This window comes from Rhinatrema bivittatum, chromosome 7, assembly GCF_901001135.1.
Source record: "Rhinatrema bivittatum chromosome 7, aRhiBiv1.1, whole genome shotgun sequence".
NCBI classification, from domain to species: Eukaryota; Metazoa; Chordata; class Amphibia; order Gymnophiona; family Rhinatrematidae; genus Rhinatrema; species Rhinatrema bivittatum.
The window spans coordinates 96,937,539-96,958,860 of NC_042621.1; the positions used below are offsets into that span (position 1 = coordinate 96,937,539).

The 21,322-nt window shown below is 46.2% G+C and overlaps 1 protein-coding gene across 4 annotated transcripts in view; it reads right to left on the reverse strand.

Annotated features, from left to right (window-relative positions):
* LOC115095289 (endonuclease/exonuclease/phosphatase family domain-containing protein 1-like) overlaps positions 1-21,322 on the reverse strand; it is a 135,344-nt gene that overhangs the window by 83,580 nt on the left and 30,442 nt on the right. For all 4 annotated transcript variants that reach the window (XM_029608767.1, XM_029608770.1, XM_029608768.1 and 1 more), the window contains exon 2: positions 3,419-4,249. In XM_029608767.1, coding sequence (XP_029464627.1) covers positions 3,419-4,245 — 827 coding nt within the window. In that variant the 5' untranslated portion in view covers positions 4,246-4,249. The remainder of the gene's footprint in view (positions 1-3,418; positions 4,250-21,322) is intronic.

The window sequence follows — 21,322 nt, forward strand, 5'->3', positions numbered from 1 at the left end:
GGCAAGTAATGAAGAACTCTGGACATGGATTAATCTGTAGCGTAGTTGATCAAGGCACGGAGAAGGCAGGCAGGGTCGATCAAAGCAATGGTCAGAGCACGGAGAAGGCAGGTGTAGTCAATCAAGGCAATGGTTAGGGCATGGAGTAGGCAGGCGTAGTCAATCAAGGCAAAGGTCAGAGCATGGAGAAGGCAGGCGTGGTCAAACGTAGCAAAGGTCCAGAGTTGGAGATAGGCTGAAGAGTGGTCAAACGTAGCGAAGGACCGGGGTTGGAGATAGGCTGAAGAGTAGTCAAACAAAGCCGAGTCGAAATCCAGAAAGTTAGTCCAACATATAGACAGGGCAGGAACAAGGAAGACTGGAACCGGGAACCACAGGAAACAGGAACACAACGTAGAGACGATTCTCTATCAGCAATGAGTATGAGGAGTACGAGGAGACCTGTTGCAAAGACAATGCTATGGAGCGAGGCCTGAGCTTATATACACTGAAGAGTCTGACGTCAGCATCTGGGGCTGCGGCCAAGTTCCCGCCGCGGACCCTTTAAAAGAATCAGCGATGCGCGTGCGCCTAGGGAGGGGCGCAGCGCCGATTGCGGCGCCTCTCTGCAGGCCACGTAGAGAGACCCGACGAGCAGGGACATCTTGTCTGGCAACACTGGGGACCGTGGCAGATCTGGAGACACCAGAGGCAACCCTGAGGTCGGAGCTGCCGGTCCACCGCCACCAGTGAAGAGAAACCAGGAGCTGGAGGTGAGAGGGCCGCGTGCAGGTCTGCCACAGGCGGCACTCATAACATATAAGAAAGAGAGCATGTGTGTAATTCAGTGATTGAGAGCCTATGTAAGTGAGAGAAAGAGAATGTGTGTGACTGAGAGAAAGGAGAAATTTGCAAACAACTTCTCCTCCTCCTCCTAATTCACAACAATCTCAGGGCACCTGGAAATCGAACGTGTCTAGATATGGAGAGCAGAGCATTTTTTAATCCTTATTATTTTTAATTATTAGGTCTTTGTGTCTGCTGTTTTTAAATATTTTGTGTCCAGAAATGTTTTATATGAGTTTTTAATTATTGGATATTCCATTCATCAGCTGGCTTGAAATAATATGTTCTTTTTATTATTATTATTATTATTATTATTATTATGGTTTTACTGCTATTGATTTTATATTTCTTGTTTTATGTTATGAGGACTGGTGTTGCTTCTCTTTTTCCTTTGTTGCACTGCATACAGAGACTCTGGCTTGTTGTGGTTTCCAGTTCAGTTTTTGACTACATGTTTCTATTTATGCTTTATGGTCTCTTTATTCTTTGTTAGGTGATGGTCTGCACATGTGATTGAGGTGAGGTATTCTGCTGCACATAGTTTCTAGGTAGGGCTCTATAGCAGCCTGGCTTGTTCCATTTTCCTAATAAGGTAAGATGGTTACTGTTTGAGGGCTGGAAGTTGGTGCTGTTCTGGTATGGGAGGTTCACTACTTATAAAATTTATGTTCAGAGAGAGTACTCTTATTTTTCCCTTGTATCATTCTTAACAATAAAAGTAACATGGGGCCTTTTTTTTTAATTATTTCTGCTGTAGATTGTAATGAGCAGTGTTTCACGTATGTGAGAACCATCTTTCAGGTGTGTCCCAACCAAAAAAAGGTTGAGATCCACTGGCATACAAGTCTGTCTTGTTGCAGTTTCCAGTTCAGTTTTTGCCTGCATGTTTCTATTTATACTTTATGGTCTCTTTATTCTATATTTGGTGAGGGTCTCTTTGCATATGTGACCGAGGTGAGGTATTCTGCTAATGTGTAGTTTCTGTGTAGGGATCTATAGCAGCCAGGCTTGTTCTGTTTTCCTAATAGGAGGAATATTGGTGTTTTAGGGCCTGGTGTAATATTTATAGTGTTGCCTTTTCTACATAGGTAGGTTTGTTACTGTTTGATTACTGGTAGTTTGTGCTGTTTTGGTATGAGAGGCTTAGTATATTGTAATTGTTCTTCAGTTTACTCATGGCTTTCTGAGGGCCAAACCCACACCCAACATATGATCTTCTTTTGGAACGAAGGTATATTAAAAGCCTAAATAAATAAATTAAATAAATAGGCCCAATACCGTATGGATCCAAGTGTCTTTTTTTGCAGGGTGTTTTGGTTGCCATCACAGCGGTGCATGTAAATATAATGTATATATTATTGTAAGTGATTTTTATCTCAGAAGACTGCATTTTGTCCTTTTTCATGTAAAATCTGTTTTTATTAATGCGTATATATATTGAATTGTGTGTGTGTGGGGGGGGAGGGTGTAACCGGGGATAGAGGTGGGGGGTGCAAGGCTGTAAGGTTAGCCTAGGGCATTTAACAGCCCTGCACTGGCCCTGTAATTAATTTGTTGTATTTCTTTCTCCTTCCCTCTTTACCTAATCCACCCATCTGAGCTACAGCACCCACTCCCTCTGTGGAATCTGTGACAGCTATTTATTTATTTATTTGAAACTTTTTATATACCGGTATTAGTATGCATACATCATACCGGTTCACATTGTAACTAAAGGCAGAAATTACAATCAACAGGGAGGGGAAAACAAGGAGGATTATACAAAGAGCAGGGGGCATAGAAATTAGAGCATTAAAACTGTAACGGGCTATTTATAGGACTATATACAAATTTAAGCAGGTTACTTACAGGAAAAGTGAAAAGGAGGGTTCAATAAGGCAGGGGTTTGTAGGGGAGGGGGTGGAGGAGGGGGTGGAGAAATTAGTTAGGGTGGAGGGGGGAGGAGGTGAAGATTAGTCTGTTAAACTAAACCACTCTAATAAGGCAGTCAATCTAGACTGAGGATCCCTGTGATTACAGATCCTTCTGCCTCCAATTTCTGCACATCCGCACTGAAAATGTAGCCAGTTTGTGGTAATGCACCTGAAATATTATAGCTGTATTAGCGTCCCTTTTAAATTGCCAGACAATAAGAAAGGCCCTAGACCCAGAGCTACAGTTCTCTGCACCTGTATTCTAAGACACCATCATGCGACCTCCAATCAAATTGTTTTACATTTTCCTTTGAGGTAGCCTGAGAATGTCAGGTCCATTGATAGCTTCAGCTGCTCCATTTTCCTTCTGTTTGCTTTATCGTATGGTCCTTTCTTTTCATTCTCACACATTACCCCTGGTACCCGGTGTTGTTTTTGTTGCATTTAAGTGAAGACATATTGCACAAAGCTGTGGGAACAATATGGTTTAAGAAGACAGCCATAAGCAGTTAAAATGTAGAAACTGAATCTCAGCATACTCTGATGTGAAAGGGGTCAACAGTCAATCTTTCTTTTTAAAGGCACTAATACAACTTAAGTGGATTTTCAGATTTCTTGTTGATCTTCCTATTGCTTTAAATTCCCCGCTTCTTGTCCATATTCTCAGTTTGGTTACTCACCCATTTTCCAGCAGTGTCAGGCAGATCATCTCCCTTATTTCTGGGTTCTCAGCCTTCTCCAGGGTCAGACCTTGGAGGTCCCAGTTCCCCACCCTCACCACATTTCTCCCTGCATAGGACCCAATGAAAGGCTGTGCTAGGGATTTCATAGATAATGTGGATTTTGGGGTGCTAGGTGGAACTCCTGCATTTGTATTTTGCATAGTCTGGCGCGTATCCTCATCACATCTCTGGGACCCTTCCCACTTGAAGTCTGCATAGACTGTGGCCGGCCTTGGCATTGCAGCTGTTATGAAGGGTTTAATATGCGTCAGTGCCACAGAATCCATACCATTAACATTCTGTAAATCTTCCACTTGCCGAAATGCTCCATGCTGGCTCCGATAGAGCAGGATGGCTAAAGCAAGCTCCTCTGAGATGCCTCTTGTTTGGAGCAGCTGCTGTAGAGTAGCTGTATTCACGTTCACTTTTGTGCTGGAAAGTAAATCGCAGCTGGATAGGCTGGTGCGGAGCAGAGAGGGTTGAACAGCCTCTACACAGATCTCGGGACGCAGCTGCTGCATCTTCTCTGCCCCAAAACCTGTCACTAGTGACAGGTCCTCCACCTTCCGGAATCCACCTAATCTACGTCGATAAACCGTTATACTGTGTGCCATAGCTCTGCTGATGCCTGGTAATGTCATTAGCTCTTCCTCTGAAGCCAGATTGATATTGACCCGATTACTGCCGTCAAGCAGCGAGTCAGAAGCATGGTCAGTGAACTTTGAGTGTTTTTTCTTGGGTTTATTGACACAGCTTCTTTGGTGGCATTTCAGGGTCTGCCCCATGATTCTGTAGAAAGAAAGGGAAGAAGCAAAAGAATACATTGAAAAACAAATGTGTGCTTTGAATTTTTCATATTTCAGCTGTTCATGTTCCAAGCCAACAGAGGGTTGGCCTGATTTACTAAAAAGAAATTATCCAACATGGCCTGCATGAAAAAGATGCAAAATTCTACTCAGGATCTAATCTTCTTGTGCCTGGATATCAAGAAATGGAATCGCTCTTCAGTTCATTTTATACTTGATACTGAAACCTAATGGTGAAGAAGAAAACTTTGCTTCAGAGGGAAAGCAATTTTAAGTAGCCTGACCTCAACAGTCCAAATCATTTCCTACCCTATCTCATCATGGATACTTATATCTCTTCAAGTGACTTATATCACCTGTAACTATGCCCTAACAGAAGGTTCTGATTCTATATAGGATTTAGTTAATTTCTGTGGTCTCTCTCTGGCACACCTCAGTTTTTGTTGCTTACTAGGAAGCTTGCGTGATTCCTAAGAACATTTGCCTTGAATTGCTGATCTATTGTATTTAAAGTCCCACCCAACCTGCCCCATAGCCATCTACCCCAGTTCCTTTTTTCTTATATAAGGGCCGATGTAGTAAGACCCATGGTGAAATCGGTGCTAGTTATCTGTGCGTACCTTTTTCAGTGCGTGCAACAAAAGCAGGTGCCTCCACAGGAAATAATAAAGGCTGCATATGTAAATGAGATGCGTACAGAAAATTCACACTGCTGTTAAACCTGTGCAGAAAAGCATGCACAAGCACGTGCTCACAGCCCTAGGTAATAAACTGCACACAAACCGACACCAAAAACGGCATTAATGTGGTGACCAGCAAGTGATTCTCGGGGGGGGGGGGGGGGGGGGGAAACTGTGACGAAATTAGTAGTCGTGGAACTGAAGGTTCTCCTTCATGTTCCGTTTCTGACCATGTGGCAGCTGTTCCTGCAGAGGCCGGTAGGCACAGGTAATGCAGCAGAGATTTTTTCTGCCGACCCACAGAATGAAACAGATATCTGGAAAAAGTGAAGGTAATCCATGAGCACCTCAGAGCTACACGGACAACCACAATAATACCAGCAAAACCGGTCTACAAACACATGCTTTAACTTATCTCCTGCCCTGACCCAGGCGCTAAAAAAAACACTTACAAAACCCACGCTAACCGATGCACGCCTTACTGCATAGCCCATAAATAATTAATTTGCCTTATTTGCATGGATTAGCGCTAAACCCACCTGCGATTTTTTAAGCAGGTTTCTGTGTGCGTTTTTCTCGCACTGAACATGCCATTACATACCCGCCTAAGGCTAGCATGGGAAAAACACACGCAGAAACCCATGCAAGTACACACAAAAACCCACTGCAGCTTTAGCACTGCTTATTACATTGGCTCCTTAGTGTTTTAGAAAACAGAGGATTGATTTCTTGCAGCTTTACTCAGATAACATAGTCCCTATCTTCAGTTAATTCTACCTAATAAACAAATAATCAAAACCAGGTGAGTTAACTGAAATAAAGGTCAACAAATAAGGTACAAGTGAGATTGGTTTTTTTTTGTTTAATTCAATACCTTTTTGACTATCTTTTGAAAGCTCTGTTCTTTGCATCAGACCAGTGAAGAAACAGCAGAATAAACAGAACATAGTCAGCTAGGCATGAGGCGATCTTCCTGTGCCATTATGGTTCAGTAGGGATGGGGAGCATTGACATATACATTTACTGAGGGTAATGTACCTCCATCATTCCAGAACTAATCTAAGACCAAAAACATTTTTTTGTCATTTGAATGACCTCATACTGGGCATCATCGAGAATGCTGAATAGCATAATGAATTTTCTCTGCCAATGATTTAAACATAGGTCATGAAATGCAGTTTTTATAATGCTTAGTGTGGCATGCTTTCAAAACGTGTGTGGCAAAATAACCAAAAATTTCCATTTAAATTTTCTCAGAAAAAATATAGCACTTCCATTTCTTGTGAGGTGAAATGAAAGCTACTTAGCTTCAAAGAAACACCTGTTGACCCAGTGCATTCAGAGGCTTTCTGCAAAACTGCCCGACACAGTCCATGTTTCAACTGAAACCTTCATCATGGGGCCGAATGTGTCTGTAGGAACAATTATTAAAAAATTATAACACATTTTTTACTTCAGCAAGGCACAAAAACGATCATACTAATGTGTTAGTGCTTCAGCGGCAATTCACCGGCCATCCGGTAATGTGAGTCTTCTACTGGAGGGGCCGCACATACGCCATTTTTAAAGGTCTCCCAGCCAATGCAGGACAACCACGTGTAAAATTGCAAAACTGACGTCACAGCTTGTCAAAATGTGAAACTGATTAGTTGTCTTAAATAATGGTGTACCACTCGATTGTGGCATTTAAGCTAGCAGGATGAACACAGTTCAATCGGTATATCCATCTTTGTTCATGAAAATTTAGTAAAGCTTGTGGATTTCCCTCCTGCTAGTAATTTGAATGCTATCTATGACCCACCACTTCAAATCCACAAACATGTGCATATTGAATGCAATGAGATACTATTGGAGCTTGAATCTTTGCTGTAGTCAAACTACGATGTTCTGTAAGACGTGTATGAATTGGCCGTTTGGTTCTGCCTATATAATATTTGTTACAAGGGCAAATGATCATGTAAATTACATGAGAGGTAGTGCAATCTGAGTAAGCCCTTGCTATATAGGTATTGCCCATATGGTCAGTCCAGGACTGTCCTGATAAGGTTTGAGCACACTTCCTATGTCTGGCCCATTTTTTACACAGCCAATGTCCCATAGGACTGTCAGTGGACAGAGATACTTCAGGTCGTAGAAAAGAATGAGTCAAAAGGTCCCGTAAATTCTTGCCCCGACTATATGCAATAATTGGAAAATCTGCAAAAATTTTAGGACATGCCAATATTTATGAACAATGGCTGCTGTTATGAATCGTTGCCCGCGGGTCCCCCCGCGAGCAGGCACTCACCGTTGCTGTTCCTCTTTGCCCAACGCGGCACGAACGCTGCCAAGGTCGGGCCTTGCCATGCAGCTGGAGCCACGGATTCGATCTCTCCCTGCAGCCCGGAGGCTGCCCGAACACGTCTTCTTCACCGCTGCCAGAGCCGCGGACTTGTCTGCCCTTCCTCATGCGGCATGAAGCCGCCACCGACGTCAACTTGATCTTCGCGGCCAGGAAGCCGCAGCCCCGGGCTGGAGTAGCGGCTGGAGTTGCCCCCAGGGCCTCCTGCAGCGGCTGGAGCCGCCGCCGTCATTGAGGCCTGCCTCTCAGGCCAGCCCTGCCACCTGCGTGAAGCGGTCGGTGTAGGCCGCTGTCCGTGGTCCTGCACAAGTTCCTGCTTCCTTCTTAGGCGCCGGCGTGCATCTCTCTGCTGGATTTAAAGGGCCAGACATAGGAAGTGTGCTGGCCCCATCTAGGGAGTGGACTTCCTGCTCCAGCCCTATAAAGGGCTGCTCCATCACTTCAGTCTTCGCCTTGCATCGGAGTTACTTCACTCTGGAGGCTCCTGTCTGCCAGAGCTCCATAAGGTCTTCTTCGTGGAGCTCCTCTTCGTTTCGTCTCTTCATGTCAAGTCATGTTTGTGCCTGAGGTCCCCGTCCAAGTGTCCTTGTGTCTCGTCTTGATCCTCCGCTTCCTGATGTCCCAGGTTCCTTGGTGTCCTACCCTTCTTGGTGTTTGGTTCAGCGCTCCTGAGCCTTCTGATACCTGTCAGATCCGACTCCCTCGGATGACGTCTTTCCCGAGCGTGGAGCAGCCTGCAGGTGGACCAGTGTCTTGTGCTCCTGAGCCGTCATGTCCTGCCAGCCTTTGTGGTGCTTCGGGCGACATCTGGCTCCGTCGTCGGAGTCCCACCTCAACTGGATTCTTCCCTGCGCTTGTCCCGTTCTCAGCGTGGTCCGTGACCAGCCTCCTCAGGCTGTGTAGGGCGTGCAGTGGGACAAGGTGGTCTGCGACTAGTCCCGCGGGTGGACTGTGTAGGACGCCCTGAGAGACAGTGCCAATGTCCTTCCACCCAGCTTCTCGTCTCGTCTGGACTTCGTCAAGTTCTTCGTCTCATCCTGGATGCTGTTGCATCAGTCTTGGTATCATGTCAATGTCTTGCTCCTGAAGTTGTCGCATCGACCCTGGTCCGGGATGCCCTCGCATCGACCATTGGTCCGAGATGTCTTCGCATCAGCCTTGGTGCCATGTCTTCAGCTACCTTGGTGTCATGTCTTGTGCTAGTCCTCGTCTCTGATGCCATCCACATCAGCCTTGGTGTCATGTCTTCGTCTGCGATGCCGTTGCATCGATCTTGGTGTTATGTCTTCGTGTCAAGGCCTGTCTGCCCTCGCCCTCAGGCCAGGCCTGCTGCCCCATGCCGATCCAAGCAGCAGGTCCGAAAGGGCTCGGAATGGTCGGATGACCATTCACATTCCAACATCATCCTGTTGTTGGCCTTGGGAGCTTGCAGGCCTGGCAGAGGGTAAGACCGTCTGCCATAGTGGAACACGTCGTCAACCCTCGGTTTGGTCCTGGATCTGTCTGGGGTCGGGCTGAGGCCCAAGGCCACACTAAATCACCCCGTTATCTAACAGAATGCAAGGCCATGTGCCTGACGGTGGTGCCCCGCCAATGGATCCGCCTTGTTCCAGAGTCTTGTTTGTTCCTGGACTGGTTTTGGGACTGAAACATTTTTTTTTCAGGACTTTCTTTGTGTTACGACCTGCTGGAGGCGCCAGCTTTGCCTTTGTTACGACCTGCTGGAAGCGCCTGCATCCAGACCATTTTGTCATGTTGGCCAGTTTGGGGTCTTTACGACCTGCAGGAGGCGCCTGCACCCCTACTGGTGTTGCTAGTTTTTTGCCCACCCTGGGTTCCCTCCCCCAGGCCTTCTTGGTGTTTCTTGGTGCTTCTTGTCTTGGTCTTGTTTGTTGTTTGTTATGCCTTGTTCTTTGTTTGTTGTTCATTTGTTCTGTTCTGTTTGTTCTTCGTTTGTTTTGTTACCATTTGTTACTTTCCGGTTATGAGTTTCCCATCCTCCTCATTCCCATGTTTCGTTCCCTCGTTTTCCTTCCCTCGCTTTTCGCTCTTTCGCTTTCTGCTCTCTTGCTCCTTGCTTGCTTGCTCTCTGCTCCCTTGCTCCCTCTTTTGTGTTTTTTGTATTGTTGGTCGTGCGGTCGCTGTTCGCGTGGTCTTCGCTCTCTCGGTCTCATGTTCCCTTGGTCTCGTGTTCCCTCGGTCTCATGTTCTTTGGTCTCTCATCATTGTCTTCTTATGTTCTGTGTTTCTACTGTTCTTGCTCTGTTTCATGCTGTCCCTGGATATACCAGCTTCAATTTTTTGGACCCTCGAATGCCTCCATCCGGTATGGACTGCTACCCTTATCCTCGAACTGTTAATAGGAGGTTTGAGGAGGGGGGCTTTGAGGAGGGGGTACTGTTATGAATCGTTGCCCGCGGGTCCCCCCACGAGCAGGCACTCACCATTGCTGTTCCTCTTCACCCGACGCAGCACGGATGCCGCCAAGGTCGGGCGCTGCCGTGTGGCTGGAGCCGCGGATTCGATCTCTCCCTGCGGCTCGGAGGCTGCCCGGAGACGTCCTCTTCACCGCGGCCGGAGCCACGGACTTGTCTGCCCTTCCTCATGCGGCACGAAGCTGCCACCGACGTCACCTTGATCTTCGCGACCAGGAGGCCGCAGCCCTGGGCTGCAGTAGTGGCTGGAGCTGCCCCCGGGGCCTCCTGCAGTGGCTGGAGCCGCTGCCGTCATCGAGGCCTGCCTCTCAGGCCAGCCCTGCCTCCTGCGTGAAGACATCGGTGCAGGCCACTGTCTGCGGTCCTGCACAAGTTCCTGCTTCCTTCTTAGGTGCCGGCGCGTGTCTCTCTGCTGGATTTAAAGGGCCAGACACAGGAAGTGTGCTGGCCCCACCTAGGGAGTGGACTTCCTGCTCCAGCCCTATAAAGGGCTGCTCCGTCACTTCAGTCTTCGCCTTGCATCGGAGTTACTTCACTCTGGAGGCTCCTGTCTGCCAGAGCTCCATCAGGTCTTCTTCGTGGAGCTCCCCTTCATTTCGTCTCTTCATGTCAAGTCATGTTCGTGCCTGAGGTCCCCATCCAGGTGTCCTTGTGTCTTGTCTTGATCCTCCGCTTCCTGATGTCCCAGGTTCCTTGGTGTCCTACCCTTCTTGGTGTTTGCTTCAGCGCTCCTGAGCCTTCTGATACCTGTCAGACCCGACTCCCTCGGATGACGTCTTTCCCGAGCGTGGAGTGGCCTGCAGGTGGACCGGTGTCTTGTGCTCCTGAGCCGTCATGTCCTGCCAGCCTTTGTGGTGCTTCGGGCGACATCTGGCTCCGTTGTCGGAGTCCCACCTCGACTGGATTCTTCCCTGCACTTGTCTTGTTCTCAGTGTGGTCCGTGACCAGCCTCCTTGGGCTGTGTAGGGCGCGCAGTGGGACAGGGTGGTCCGCGACCAGTCCCGCGGGTGGACTGTGTAGGGCGCCCTGAGAGACAGTGCCAATGTCCTTCCGCCCAGTTTCTCATCTCGTCTGGACTTCGTCAAGTTCTTCATCTCGTCCTGGATGCCGTTGCATCAGTCTTGGTATCATGTCAACGTCTTGCTCCTGATGTTGTCGCATCGACCCTGGTCCGGGATGCCGTCACATTGACCATTGGTCCGAGATGTCTTCGCATCAGCCTTGGCGCCATGTCTTCATAAGAACATAAGAACATAAGAAATTGCCATGCTGGGACAGACCAAGGGTCCATCAAGCCCAGCATCCTGTTTCCAACAGAGGCCAAAAAGCAGGCCACAAGAACCTGGCAATTACCCAAACACTAAGAAGAACCCATGCTACTGATGCAATTAATAGCAGTGGCTATTCCCTAAGCATAATTGATTAATAGCCATTAATGGACTTCTCCTCCAAGAACTTATCCAAACCTTTTTTGAACCCAGCTACACTAACTGCACTAACTACCTTCTCTGGCAACAAATTCCAGAGCTTTATTGTGCGTTGAGTGAAAAAGAATTTTCTCCGATTAGTCTTAAATGTGTTACTTGCTAACTTCATGGAATGCCCCCTAGTCCTTCTATTATTCGAAAGTGTAAATAACCGAGTCACATCTACTCGTTCAAGACCTCTCATGATCTTAAAGACCTCTATCATATCCCCCCTCTGCCGTCTCTTCTCCAAGCTGAACAGCCCTAACCTCTTCAGCCTTTCCTCATAGGGGAGTTGTTCCATCCCCTTTATCATTTTGGTTGCCCTTCTCTGTACCTTCTCCATCGCAACTATATCTTTTTTGAGATGCGGTACCAGAATTGTACACAGTATTCAAGGTGCGGTCTCACCATGGAGCGATACAGAGGCATTATGACATTTTCCATTCTATTAACCATTCCCTTCCTAATAATTCCTAACATTCTATTTGCTTTTTTGACTGCTGCAGCACACTGAGCCGACAATTTTAAAGTATTATCCACTATGATGCCTAGATCTTTTTCCTGGGTGGTAGCTCCTAATATGGAACCTAACATCGTGTAACTACAGCAAGGGTTATTTTTCCCTATGCCCAGCTTCCAGAGGCCCCGCAAGGTTTGCAGTAGAGGAGGACCAGAAGGCTCATCTGCATACTGCTCCCAGCATCCCCCGGGAGAGGAGTCCAGAGGTCACCGCGAGCGATCCAGGGATTGACTTCCACAGCCCAGCTTCCAGAGGCCCCGCAAGGTTTGCAGTAGAGGAGGACCGGAAGGCTCATCTGCATTCTGCTCCCAGCATCCCCCGGGAGAGGAGTCCAGTGGTCACCGCGAGCGATCCAGGGATTGACTTCCACAGCCCAGTTTCCAGAGGCCCCGCAAGGTTTGCAGTAGAGGAGGACCGGAAGGCTCATCTGCATACTGCTCCCAGCATCCCCCGGGAGAGGAGTCCAGAGGTCACCGCGAGCGATCCAGGGATTGACTTCCACAGCCCAGCTTCCAGAGGCCCCGCAAGGTTTGCAGTAGAGGAGGACCGGAAGGCTCATCTGCATACTGCTCCCAGCATCCCCTGGGAGAGGAGTCCAGAGGTCACCGCGAGCGATCCAGGGATTGACTTCCACAGCCCAGCTTCCAGAGGCCCCGCAAGGTTTGCAGTAGAGGAGGACCGGAAGGCTCATCTGCATACTGCTCCCAGCATCCCCCGGGAGAGGAGTCCAGAGGTCACCGCGAGCGATCCAGGAATTGACTTCCACAGCCCAGCTACCTTGGTGTCATGTCTTGTGCCAGCCCTCGTCTCTGATGCCATCCGCATCAGCCTTGGTGTCATGTCTTCATCTGCGATGCCGTTGCATCGACCTTGGTGTTATGTCTTCGTGTCAAGGCCCGTCTGCCCTCGATCTCAGGCCAGACCTGCTGCTCCATGCTGATCCAAGCGGCAGGTCCAAATGGGCTCGGAATGGTTGGAGGACCATTCACATTCCAACATCATCCTGTTGTTGGCCTTGGGAGCTTGCAGGTCTGGCAGAGGGTAAGACCATCTGCCATAGTGGAACACGTTGTCAACCCTCGGTTTGGTCCTGGATCCGTCTGGGGTTGGGCTGAAGCCGTAGGGCACACTAAACTCCCCCTTTCTTGACAGAATGCAAGGCCTTCAAGGCCCCACTACGTAACAGAATGCAAGGCCTTCAGGGCCCCGCTACGTAACAGCTGCGATGCAGGCAGATTTTGTAGAATACCTCAGTGTACATACTAGAGGAGCTTTATCAGAATCGCTTGTTTTGTCCAGCAACAGCCATTGTCTTTGGGCATTAGAGGCTCGTTTAAAAGCCTTTTTAACAATGCTGGAAGGATACCCACGGTTGAGCAATTGAGTGGATAGATGTTGAGCTTGTTTCAAAAATTCAACTTTGGTAGAGCAAAGACGACGGAGACGCAAAAATTGTCCTATTGGTAGATTGTTTTTTAAACTGTAAGCATGAAAACTAGAAAAATGTAAAAGGACATTTTTATCCGTAGGGTTTTTGTATAAAGAAGTTTCAAGACTATCATCATGTTGTGTATTTAAAATGTCCAAAAAACTAATCTGATGCATATTATATTGCATGGTAAAGTGCAAATTAATGTCCAAAGAATTCAACCAGTCCAAAAATTGATGTAAACTATTTTCATCTCTGTGCCAAAAAAAGAAAATGTCATCTATGTAGCAAGTCCAATGTGAAATTCGTCTGAAAGTGGATGCTGGGTAAAGATGCTGTTCCTCAAAATTAAATATGTAAAGGTTGGCCAAGCTAGGGGCCATGGTGGCACCCATAGCTGTTCCATGGATCTGCTGATAGAAAGCCTCTGAACGCGCTGGGTCAACAGGTGTTTCTTTGATGAAGCTAAGTAGCTTTAATTTCATATCACAAGAAATGGAAGTGCTATAGTTTTTTCTGAGAAAATTTAAATGGAAGTTTTTGGTTAGTTTGCCACACAAGTTTTGAAAGCATGCCACACTAAGTATTATAAAAACTGCATTTCATGAACTATGATTAAACATTGGCAGAGAAAATTCATTATGCCATTCAGCATTCTTGATGATGCCCAGTATGAGGTCATTCAAATGACAAAAAAAATTTTGTGGTCTTAGATTAGTTCTGGAATGATGGAGGTACATTTGTCGCTTTGTTGTTATTCATATGTATTATGACGATTACCTTGCTACAAATTTAAGAGAGGTATTGTAGGCTGTACATTTACTGAGGGTGCCATGCTCTAATGTGTTATGTCTGTGAAGGTTTTTTTCTTTTTTACTTGCTTTTCCGATGCAGCAGTCATCTTGACATTTTTTGCATTGAATCATGTGTATTTCATTCATACCATGCTGAATGTCTTTCCCATGTAGGTAGCAGTAGGGTCCTATGAGATGTGCTATCACAGCTCGCTTTTTGATATCCTGTATGGTTTTGCACCATTTCTATTTGAAGCTTACTTACTTATTAGCTTTAGTTTCAAGTTAGGTGTTGCTGGAGAGCTTGAACTGGAGAAGCAGGAAATGTTTGTTTCAGTAATTCATCCTCTAGTAGTAGTAGCTGTAGGCTTTTATTATTTTTCTTAGGTTTTCCGAGCTCATTAAATGAACATTTTATTAAGACAAGGTCAATCCTTTAACAATCTCACAAGCAGGTTCTTAAAGAGAATTTTAGAAGTAACAAGTATGCAAAACATTTAAATTAAGATGATCAAACATGTTGAAAAAAATACAAAAGGAGTAAATCAACTTTCTCATCCATTTTTAGACATAGGTCTCTTGGAACTATAAAATGTTACTTACTCTGTCACCTTTATCAACCCTTGCCCCTTCCCTATACTTTTACTGAGTTATAATGCCTAGCTATTAGTTAGGCGCCTCCCCCCACCTTCCCCTCCCTTCGCCTACCTAACTCACCCCCCAGCCCTAACTAATAGCTAGGCTTTATAACTAATAGCTGACTTTATTTATTTATTTATTTATTTATTTTAAGGTTTTTATATACCGGCAATCATGAGCACATATCTTGCTGGTTTACATGAAACGGGGGTGCATTAATAACCATCAAACTCAAAACTGTGGTGACCGAAGGAAATAGTTACAATTAACAAGGGTCGCAGAACTTGGAGAAGAAGGAAGAGAAAGGAAGAATAAATGGTTAGGCAATATACAAATTAAGTTAAATACTATGTACAAATGGCATGGTTAATGGATTCTGTCCTTGGATTATGTCATTAGATTGTGTCTGGGAAAGCTTGCTTGAATAACCAAGTCTTAAGTCTTTTCCTGAAAGTTGGGAGGCAGGGTTCCAGTCTGAGATCTGTAGGAATGGAATTCCAAAGAGAAGGGCCAGCTGTGGAGGTGGCACGATCTCTTAGGGTAATGTGTCTGGTCGTTTTCGCAGGGGGAACTTGGAGGGCGCCTCTGTATACATCTCTGGTAGGTCTTGTCGAATTGTATACTTGGAGGGGGATTTGTAGATCGAGGGAAATGCGTAGATGTATAGTTTTGAAGATGATACATAAGGCTTTATACATGATACTGAAGTATACGGGCAGCCAGTGTAGCTCTTTCAGGATGGGAGATATGTGGTCTCTCTTTCTTGCTCCTGTTAGTAGTCGGGCTGCTGAATTTTGAACCATCTGTAATGGTTTGGAATAGGATGAGGGCAGACCTAGCAATAGGGAATTGCAGTAGTCTAATTTTGAAAAGATGACTGCTTGGATGATCGTTCTGAAGTCTTGAGCATGGAAAAGAGGTCTGATCCTTTTCAGGACCTGGAGTTTATAGAAACAGTCTTTGGTTGTTTTGTTGATATGTGCTTTGAAGTTTAGCCGGTTGTCTATTATCACTCCTAAGTCTCTAACTTGTGAGGTAGGTAGGTTGGTAGGAAGAGAAGTGTTGGAGCTATTGTTCTCAGGAGAGATGAGTAAGATTTCCGTCTTGGAGGAGTTTAAGATGAGGTGTAGGCTGTTAAGTAGTTGTTTGATTTTCTGGTGGCATGATTCCCAGTAGTCGAGAGTTTTAGTGTATGTGTCTTTGATGGGGATGATGATTTGAATATCATCTGCGTATAGGAAATACTTTAGATTGAGGTCGGTAAGAAGTTGGCAGAGAGGAAGAAGGTAAATATTGAATAGAGTCGGAGATAATGAAGAACCTTGTGGGACTCCTATGACAGCGTCGAATCTTGACGATTCCTTGTTTTGGAGTTTAACTTTGTAGCCTCTGTTGTTGAGAAAGGTTTTGAACCAGGATAGGACGGTGCCGCTGATTCCTATGGACGACAGTTGGTTAAGAAGGATGGTGTGGTTGACCGTGTCGAACGCTGCGGATAGGTCTAACAAGATCAGTAGGAAAGAGTTTCCTTTGTCGAGTCCCAATAAGAAGAGGTCTGTCAACGAGGTGAGGAGGGATTCTGTGCCTCGATTTTTTCGGAAACCGTGTTGTGGGGTGAAGAGAAGATTGTTGTCTTCAATGAAATCAGAGAGTTGAGAGTTCACAAGTTTTTCCATGATCTTGGCGATGAATGGGAGGTTAGCTATGGGGCGGAAGTTATTGGGGTCCTTCGGGTCAAGGTTAGGTTTCTTAAGGAGCGGTGAGATTGATGCCATTTTGAGATCATCTGGGAAGGTTCCTTGGGCTAGGGAGCAGTTGATGATATTTGTCAATGATGTGGCTATTGTGTCTGGAATAGAAAGGAGTAGTTTGGAGGGGATGTGGTCTGCCGGATGAGACGAAGGTTTCATTCTTCTCAGGATGGCTTGTATCTCAGTGGAAGAGACGGGTTCAAAGGTGTTTAAGCTGGCGTTTCTGTGGGAAGATTGTTGATAAGTCTGGAGGGCGGCGGTGTCAGGAGGCAGTTGTATTAAGAGATTGGTAATTTTATTTTGGAAGAACTGAGCGAGTTCTTCAGCTTTGGGTTGAGCCATGTTGGCGGGGATTTCTCGCAGTAAGGATTGGGTGAGGCTGGAGACATAAGCGAAGAGGGCTTTGGCGTCAAAGACCAGGTTGTGTATCTTAGATGCATAATAGTCTTTTTTTGATTTTGAAGTGAGGAATTTGTACTGGTATAGTGTAGATTTGTATGAGGAGATGGTGGTGTCGCTAGGGGTTTTGCGCCAGATTGCTTCTTTTTTTTCTTAAGTTTTGTTTAAGTTTCCTGAGTTCAATAGTGAACCAAGGTTGTCTGCTGGCGGCATTGGTGTGAGATTTTTTTGTAGTTGAAGGACAGAGCTTATTGGCTATATTTTCTGTTATGTTGTTCCAGGAGCGAATGGCAGTGTTCAGATCGGTGAGGTCTAATAGGGGGAGCTGTGCGACCAACTGGGTGTTAAGGTCTTCTAGGGAACATCGCCTCTTGTAGTGGAATGAGGGTGAGGGGATGTTAGGAGAGTTGGATTCTTTCAGCGTGAAGGAGGTAGAGATGAGAGTATGGTCTGACCATGGAATCTTTTTGTTCTTCAGACTGGATGTAGTTGTAATGCCTTGGTTGACGAAAATCAAGTCCAGAGTATGACCCGCTTTGTGTGTGGGTTCGTTGACTAGTTGTTGGAATCCCATAGCGGACAGGGCTGTGAGGTGGGTTACGCAGCTGTTAGATGGTGAAGGATTGTCTATATGCAGATTGAAGTCACCTAGGATGATTGCTGGAGTATCCAAGTTGATGAGCATGGTGGTGGTTTCAAGGATGGGGGAGACATCGGATTCTAGGAGTCCTGGGGGGGCGTAAACAAGAAGGATTTGAAGATTTTGTGAGGTGAAGTAGCCGACTTCCAGTTTTGAATTAGAGCTGAAAGGATGTTGGGAGAAGTTAAGGCTTTTTTTGGTGGCCAGAAGGATTCCACCTCCTCTTTTTTTCAGTCTCGGGAGTCAGAAGACGTCATAGGTCTGTGTAGGTAATTGGTTTATTAAAGCTGTATCTGAGGGCTTAAGCCAGGTTTCGGTTACTGCACAAATATCTGGTTTGGCGTCGGTGAGATAATCGTTGAAAATTAGGGATTTTTTTGTTAGGGATTGTGCATTGAAAAGAGAGAGTGAGAAGAGGGAGAGTCCTAAAAGCTGGGTGATTGGAGTAATTAAGATGGGGGTGAGGGTTTTTAAGTTATTGTGAAGGGCTCGTCTGGGAGATATTCTTTTAGATGGGAGGCGGTGTTGTAAAATTGGTATTGGAAGAGCTAAAGACATTGTGGATTGTTAGCTGGCTGGCACAGTGGGTAGGCGGATGGAAGAAAGGAGGAGAGACTGGGATTAGGAGATAACTAATTAGATGGTTGGGGCTCTGGATGAGCAGAGGATGGTTGCTTGCTGAGTGGACGCAGGATGGTTGCTTGTTGAGTGGACGCAGGATGGTTGCTTGCTGAATGCTTGGCTGAGAGGGTGCTGGATGGACGCAGGGTGGTTGCTTGCTGAATGCTTGCTGAGAGGGTGCTGGATGGACGCAGGGTGGTTGCTTGCTGAATGCTTGGCTGAGAGGGTGCTGGATGGACGCAGGGTGGTTGCTTGCTGAATGCTTGGCTGAGAGGGTGCTGGATGGACGCAGGGTGGTTGCTTGCTGAATGCTTGCTGAGAGGATGCTGGATGGACGCAGGGTGGTTGCTTGCTGAATGCTTGCTGAGAGGGTGCTGGATGGACGCAGGGTGGTTGCTTGCTGAATGCTTGCTGAGAGGGTGCTGGATGGACGCAGGGTGGTTGCTTGCTGGATGAGAGCTGGAAGGCCGTGAGCTGGATGGATGCTGGATGAGTTCTGGTGCGGTATTGGTGTGCTGTAGCTTGGGAAGGCGAGGGTCGACACGAAGGGGCGAAACAAAGGGGCAGGCCCCTTTGTCGCGCTCCTTCGTGCGCGCGACGCCCAGGAGAGTGGTAGTTTAAATAGCCCGCCGGTCGCGCCTCTGACGTCACCGCCGCGACGTTTTTCGTGGGCGGTTCGGGGCGAAGGCTCGCGGCTCGGCTCGGGGCCTGTTGGAGGCGAGGGCTCGTGGTCCGGGTCGAGGCCGGGTAGAAGCGAAGAATCGCGGCTCCAATCGCGGCCGGCTGGAGGCGGGGAATCGCTGCCTTTTAGGTAAGTGAAAGCTGGAGGGACAGGCTGGTGATCGGTGAGGGAGCCCGATCGCCGGCCTGTCTATTTAAACCCGGTGTCATTGTACTGTATCTTCACTGACCTAATGAAAGGTGTTCTGCCTCCGCAGTGTGGGGCAGATTTTAAAAAACTATGCCCGCGCGTACTTGTGTTCGCGCGACCAGCGCAAACAAATGTACGCCGGATTTTAATAGATACGCGCATAGCTGCATGTATCTTTTAAAATCCGGGGTCGGCGCACGCAAGGCTGCGCAAAAATCGGCAGCCTGCGCACGCCAAGCCGCGCAGCCTTACGCAGCCTTATGCGCGTACCCCTTTGAAAATCTGCCCCAGTGTGTATATGTTTTTTTTGTTACAATGCCCCCTGTGTCAACTTATAATATTGCTTAGCATAGAGTCTCTGCAAATATAAAGCTCCTTTTCCCAAATGGTTATTTTTGAATGATTCTGAGCTCCCTATTGGATCTGTTCCTATTTGCTTCCCCTCTCTTTCTGTGCTCTCTTGCTTCTTCCTCTTGGTTGTTTGCCCCTAGGAATGCCAGGAAGAGTTTAATTCTTGCAAAGATTTCAGTTGGAAAAAGGTTCTTGTCAAATTAATAGCTTTCCTATATCTTCTTCAGGCTCCTAGAAGCATTGCTTTTTTCACATTTATCTATTTACCATCCATTGCTAATCCCTGCTATACATTAGTAGTTACAGTTTCTTCTACAGCTGCAACTGTCTGCCAATGACTGAGCTTTCAGAGATTCTCATCACAACTGCATCAGATTTGCTATCTGTGCAGTTATCCTTGATACCATGTCTTTCTCAATGAGTGTTAAAGTGTTTATCATTCAATAAATGTTTTGGCATTAAGAAATGAGTTCTCTGATATTAGAAGCTGGGAAATGAAAGATTTAGCTGACTGTTTAGCAATTCAGAGGCATATGAATTGTAAGGATAGTACAAAAGGACTATAGCTCTCAAAAGATAGGCACACATGTATTGCGTTAGTCCAATAAAAAGGTATCATCTACAACTTGTTTGTTGACCTTTATTTCTATACATTCAAGTGAACTAACATGGCAACCATAATATTTTGAGTTTAATCCAAAACCTTTTATTTTTTCTTTTTGTCTTGATAGATTGTAAATTCTATAGATCAGGGACTCTCTCTTATGTGTTTCTGTATAGCAGTGTGTACGTCTGGTAGAGCTATATAATCCTACCTACCTTTATTTAATCAGGGCTAAGATGGTTTAACTATATATAATAAAAGGCTCAGTTCTTCACACTATCTTGTCTGTGTTTGGACACTAGGTGGCTCCCAGAACAGGAGAAGGTATATGGTACAAAGACAATCTGCTCCATCTGCAAAACCCTGTTGCACATACACATAGGCACACACACACACACACAGGTACACACACATATTCAGTCAGGTGCATATAGGCACAGGAACCCCAATACACACAAAAGGCATACACACACACAGGCAGAGTCATACACATTCATAGACATACACTCAGGCAGACACACACCACACAGGCACATGCCCTTGCACACACTCTCACATATACAAGCAGAGACACACACACAGACTCAGCCCCCCCCCCCCCCATACACACTTACATAGGCTGTTATAGACCAGACAAGCCGAGCAACACTGGGTGCTGTGCGCTAATATATTCTGTCTGTGAAGCCTGTCTCTCAAGCTTCTACACACAGGAATGGGCATGCATAGGCACACGCACATAGGCACATATAAGCATGCACACGTGTATACAAGCTCGCACAAAGGTTCGCACAAGCACACACATAGGCATTCACAAGCATGTGCAAGCTCAAACAAGCATACATAAGTGTGCATAGGCTTGCACACACACACACACACACACACACACGCATATGCTCTTGCAGTCATAGTTGAGATGTATTTTAAGTAACCCCATGTCATCCTCTGTTATCTCCTACACATATAATTTCCCCCTATTGATTCACTACCTCACTTCCCCAAAGGCAGGAGCCTGTTTTTGGTGTCTTAGCTCCCTCAAGCTCTCACAGGATCACACCAGGGACACTGGAAATTTGCACCCTTAACAAACATGCAAATATTGCATATTTTAGACTTCTCTGCTACAATTTTCGTTGTTTAGCAAGTATATTTGATAAGTTTCAGGCTGTCTGTTTCTCTGAAATTAACCAGAAATGAGATAAGATTTAGATTATCATTAACTGAACTTGAGGAGCAGGAAAAAGAAAAGCAGAGCAATGGGAAGCCTCAGGGTGGAGGTGTTTATATTAAGGAAGAAGTCAACAGAGACAATTCTGCACAAATGTGGGGTCTGGCTCATGAACTGAGGATGGTTCCTTTTTGACCTTTTAACTGAGATTGAGGATCTGTATAATGGGAGAAGGTTTGAGATGTGTGAGTGTCTGAGTCCTGCCACTTAACCCCACCGAGGGAATGAAACACTCTTGGCCAAACCATGAGAATTAAACCTCCAAGTAAAACAAATAAATAATGGTG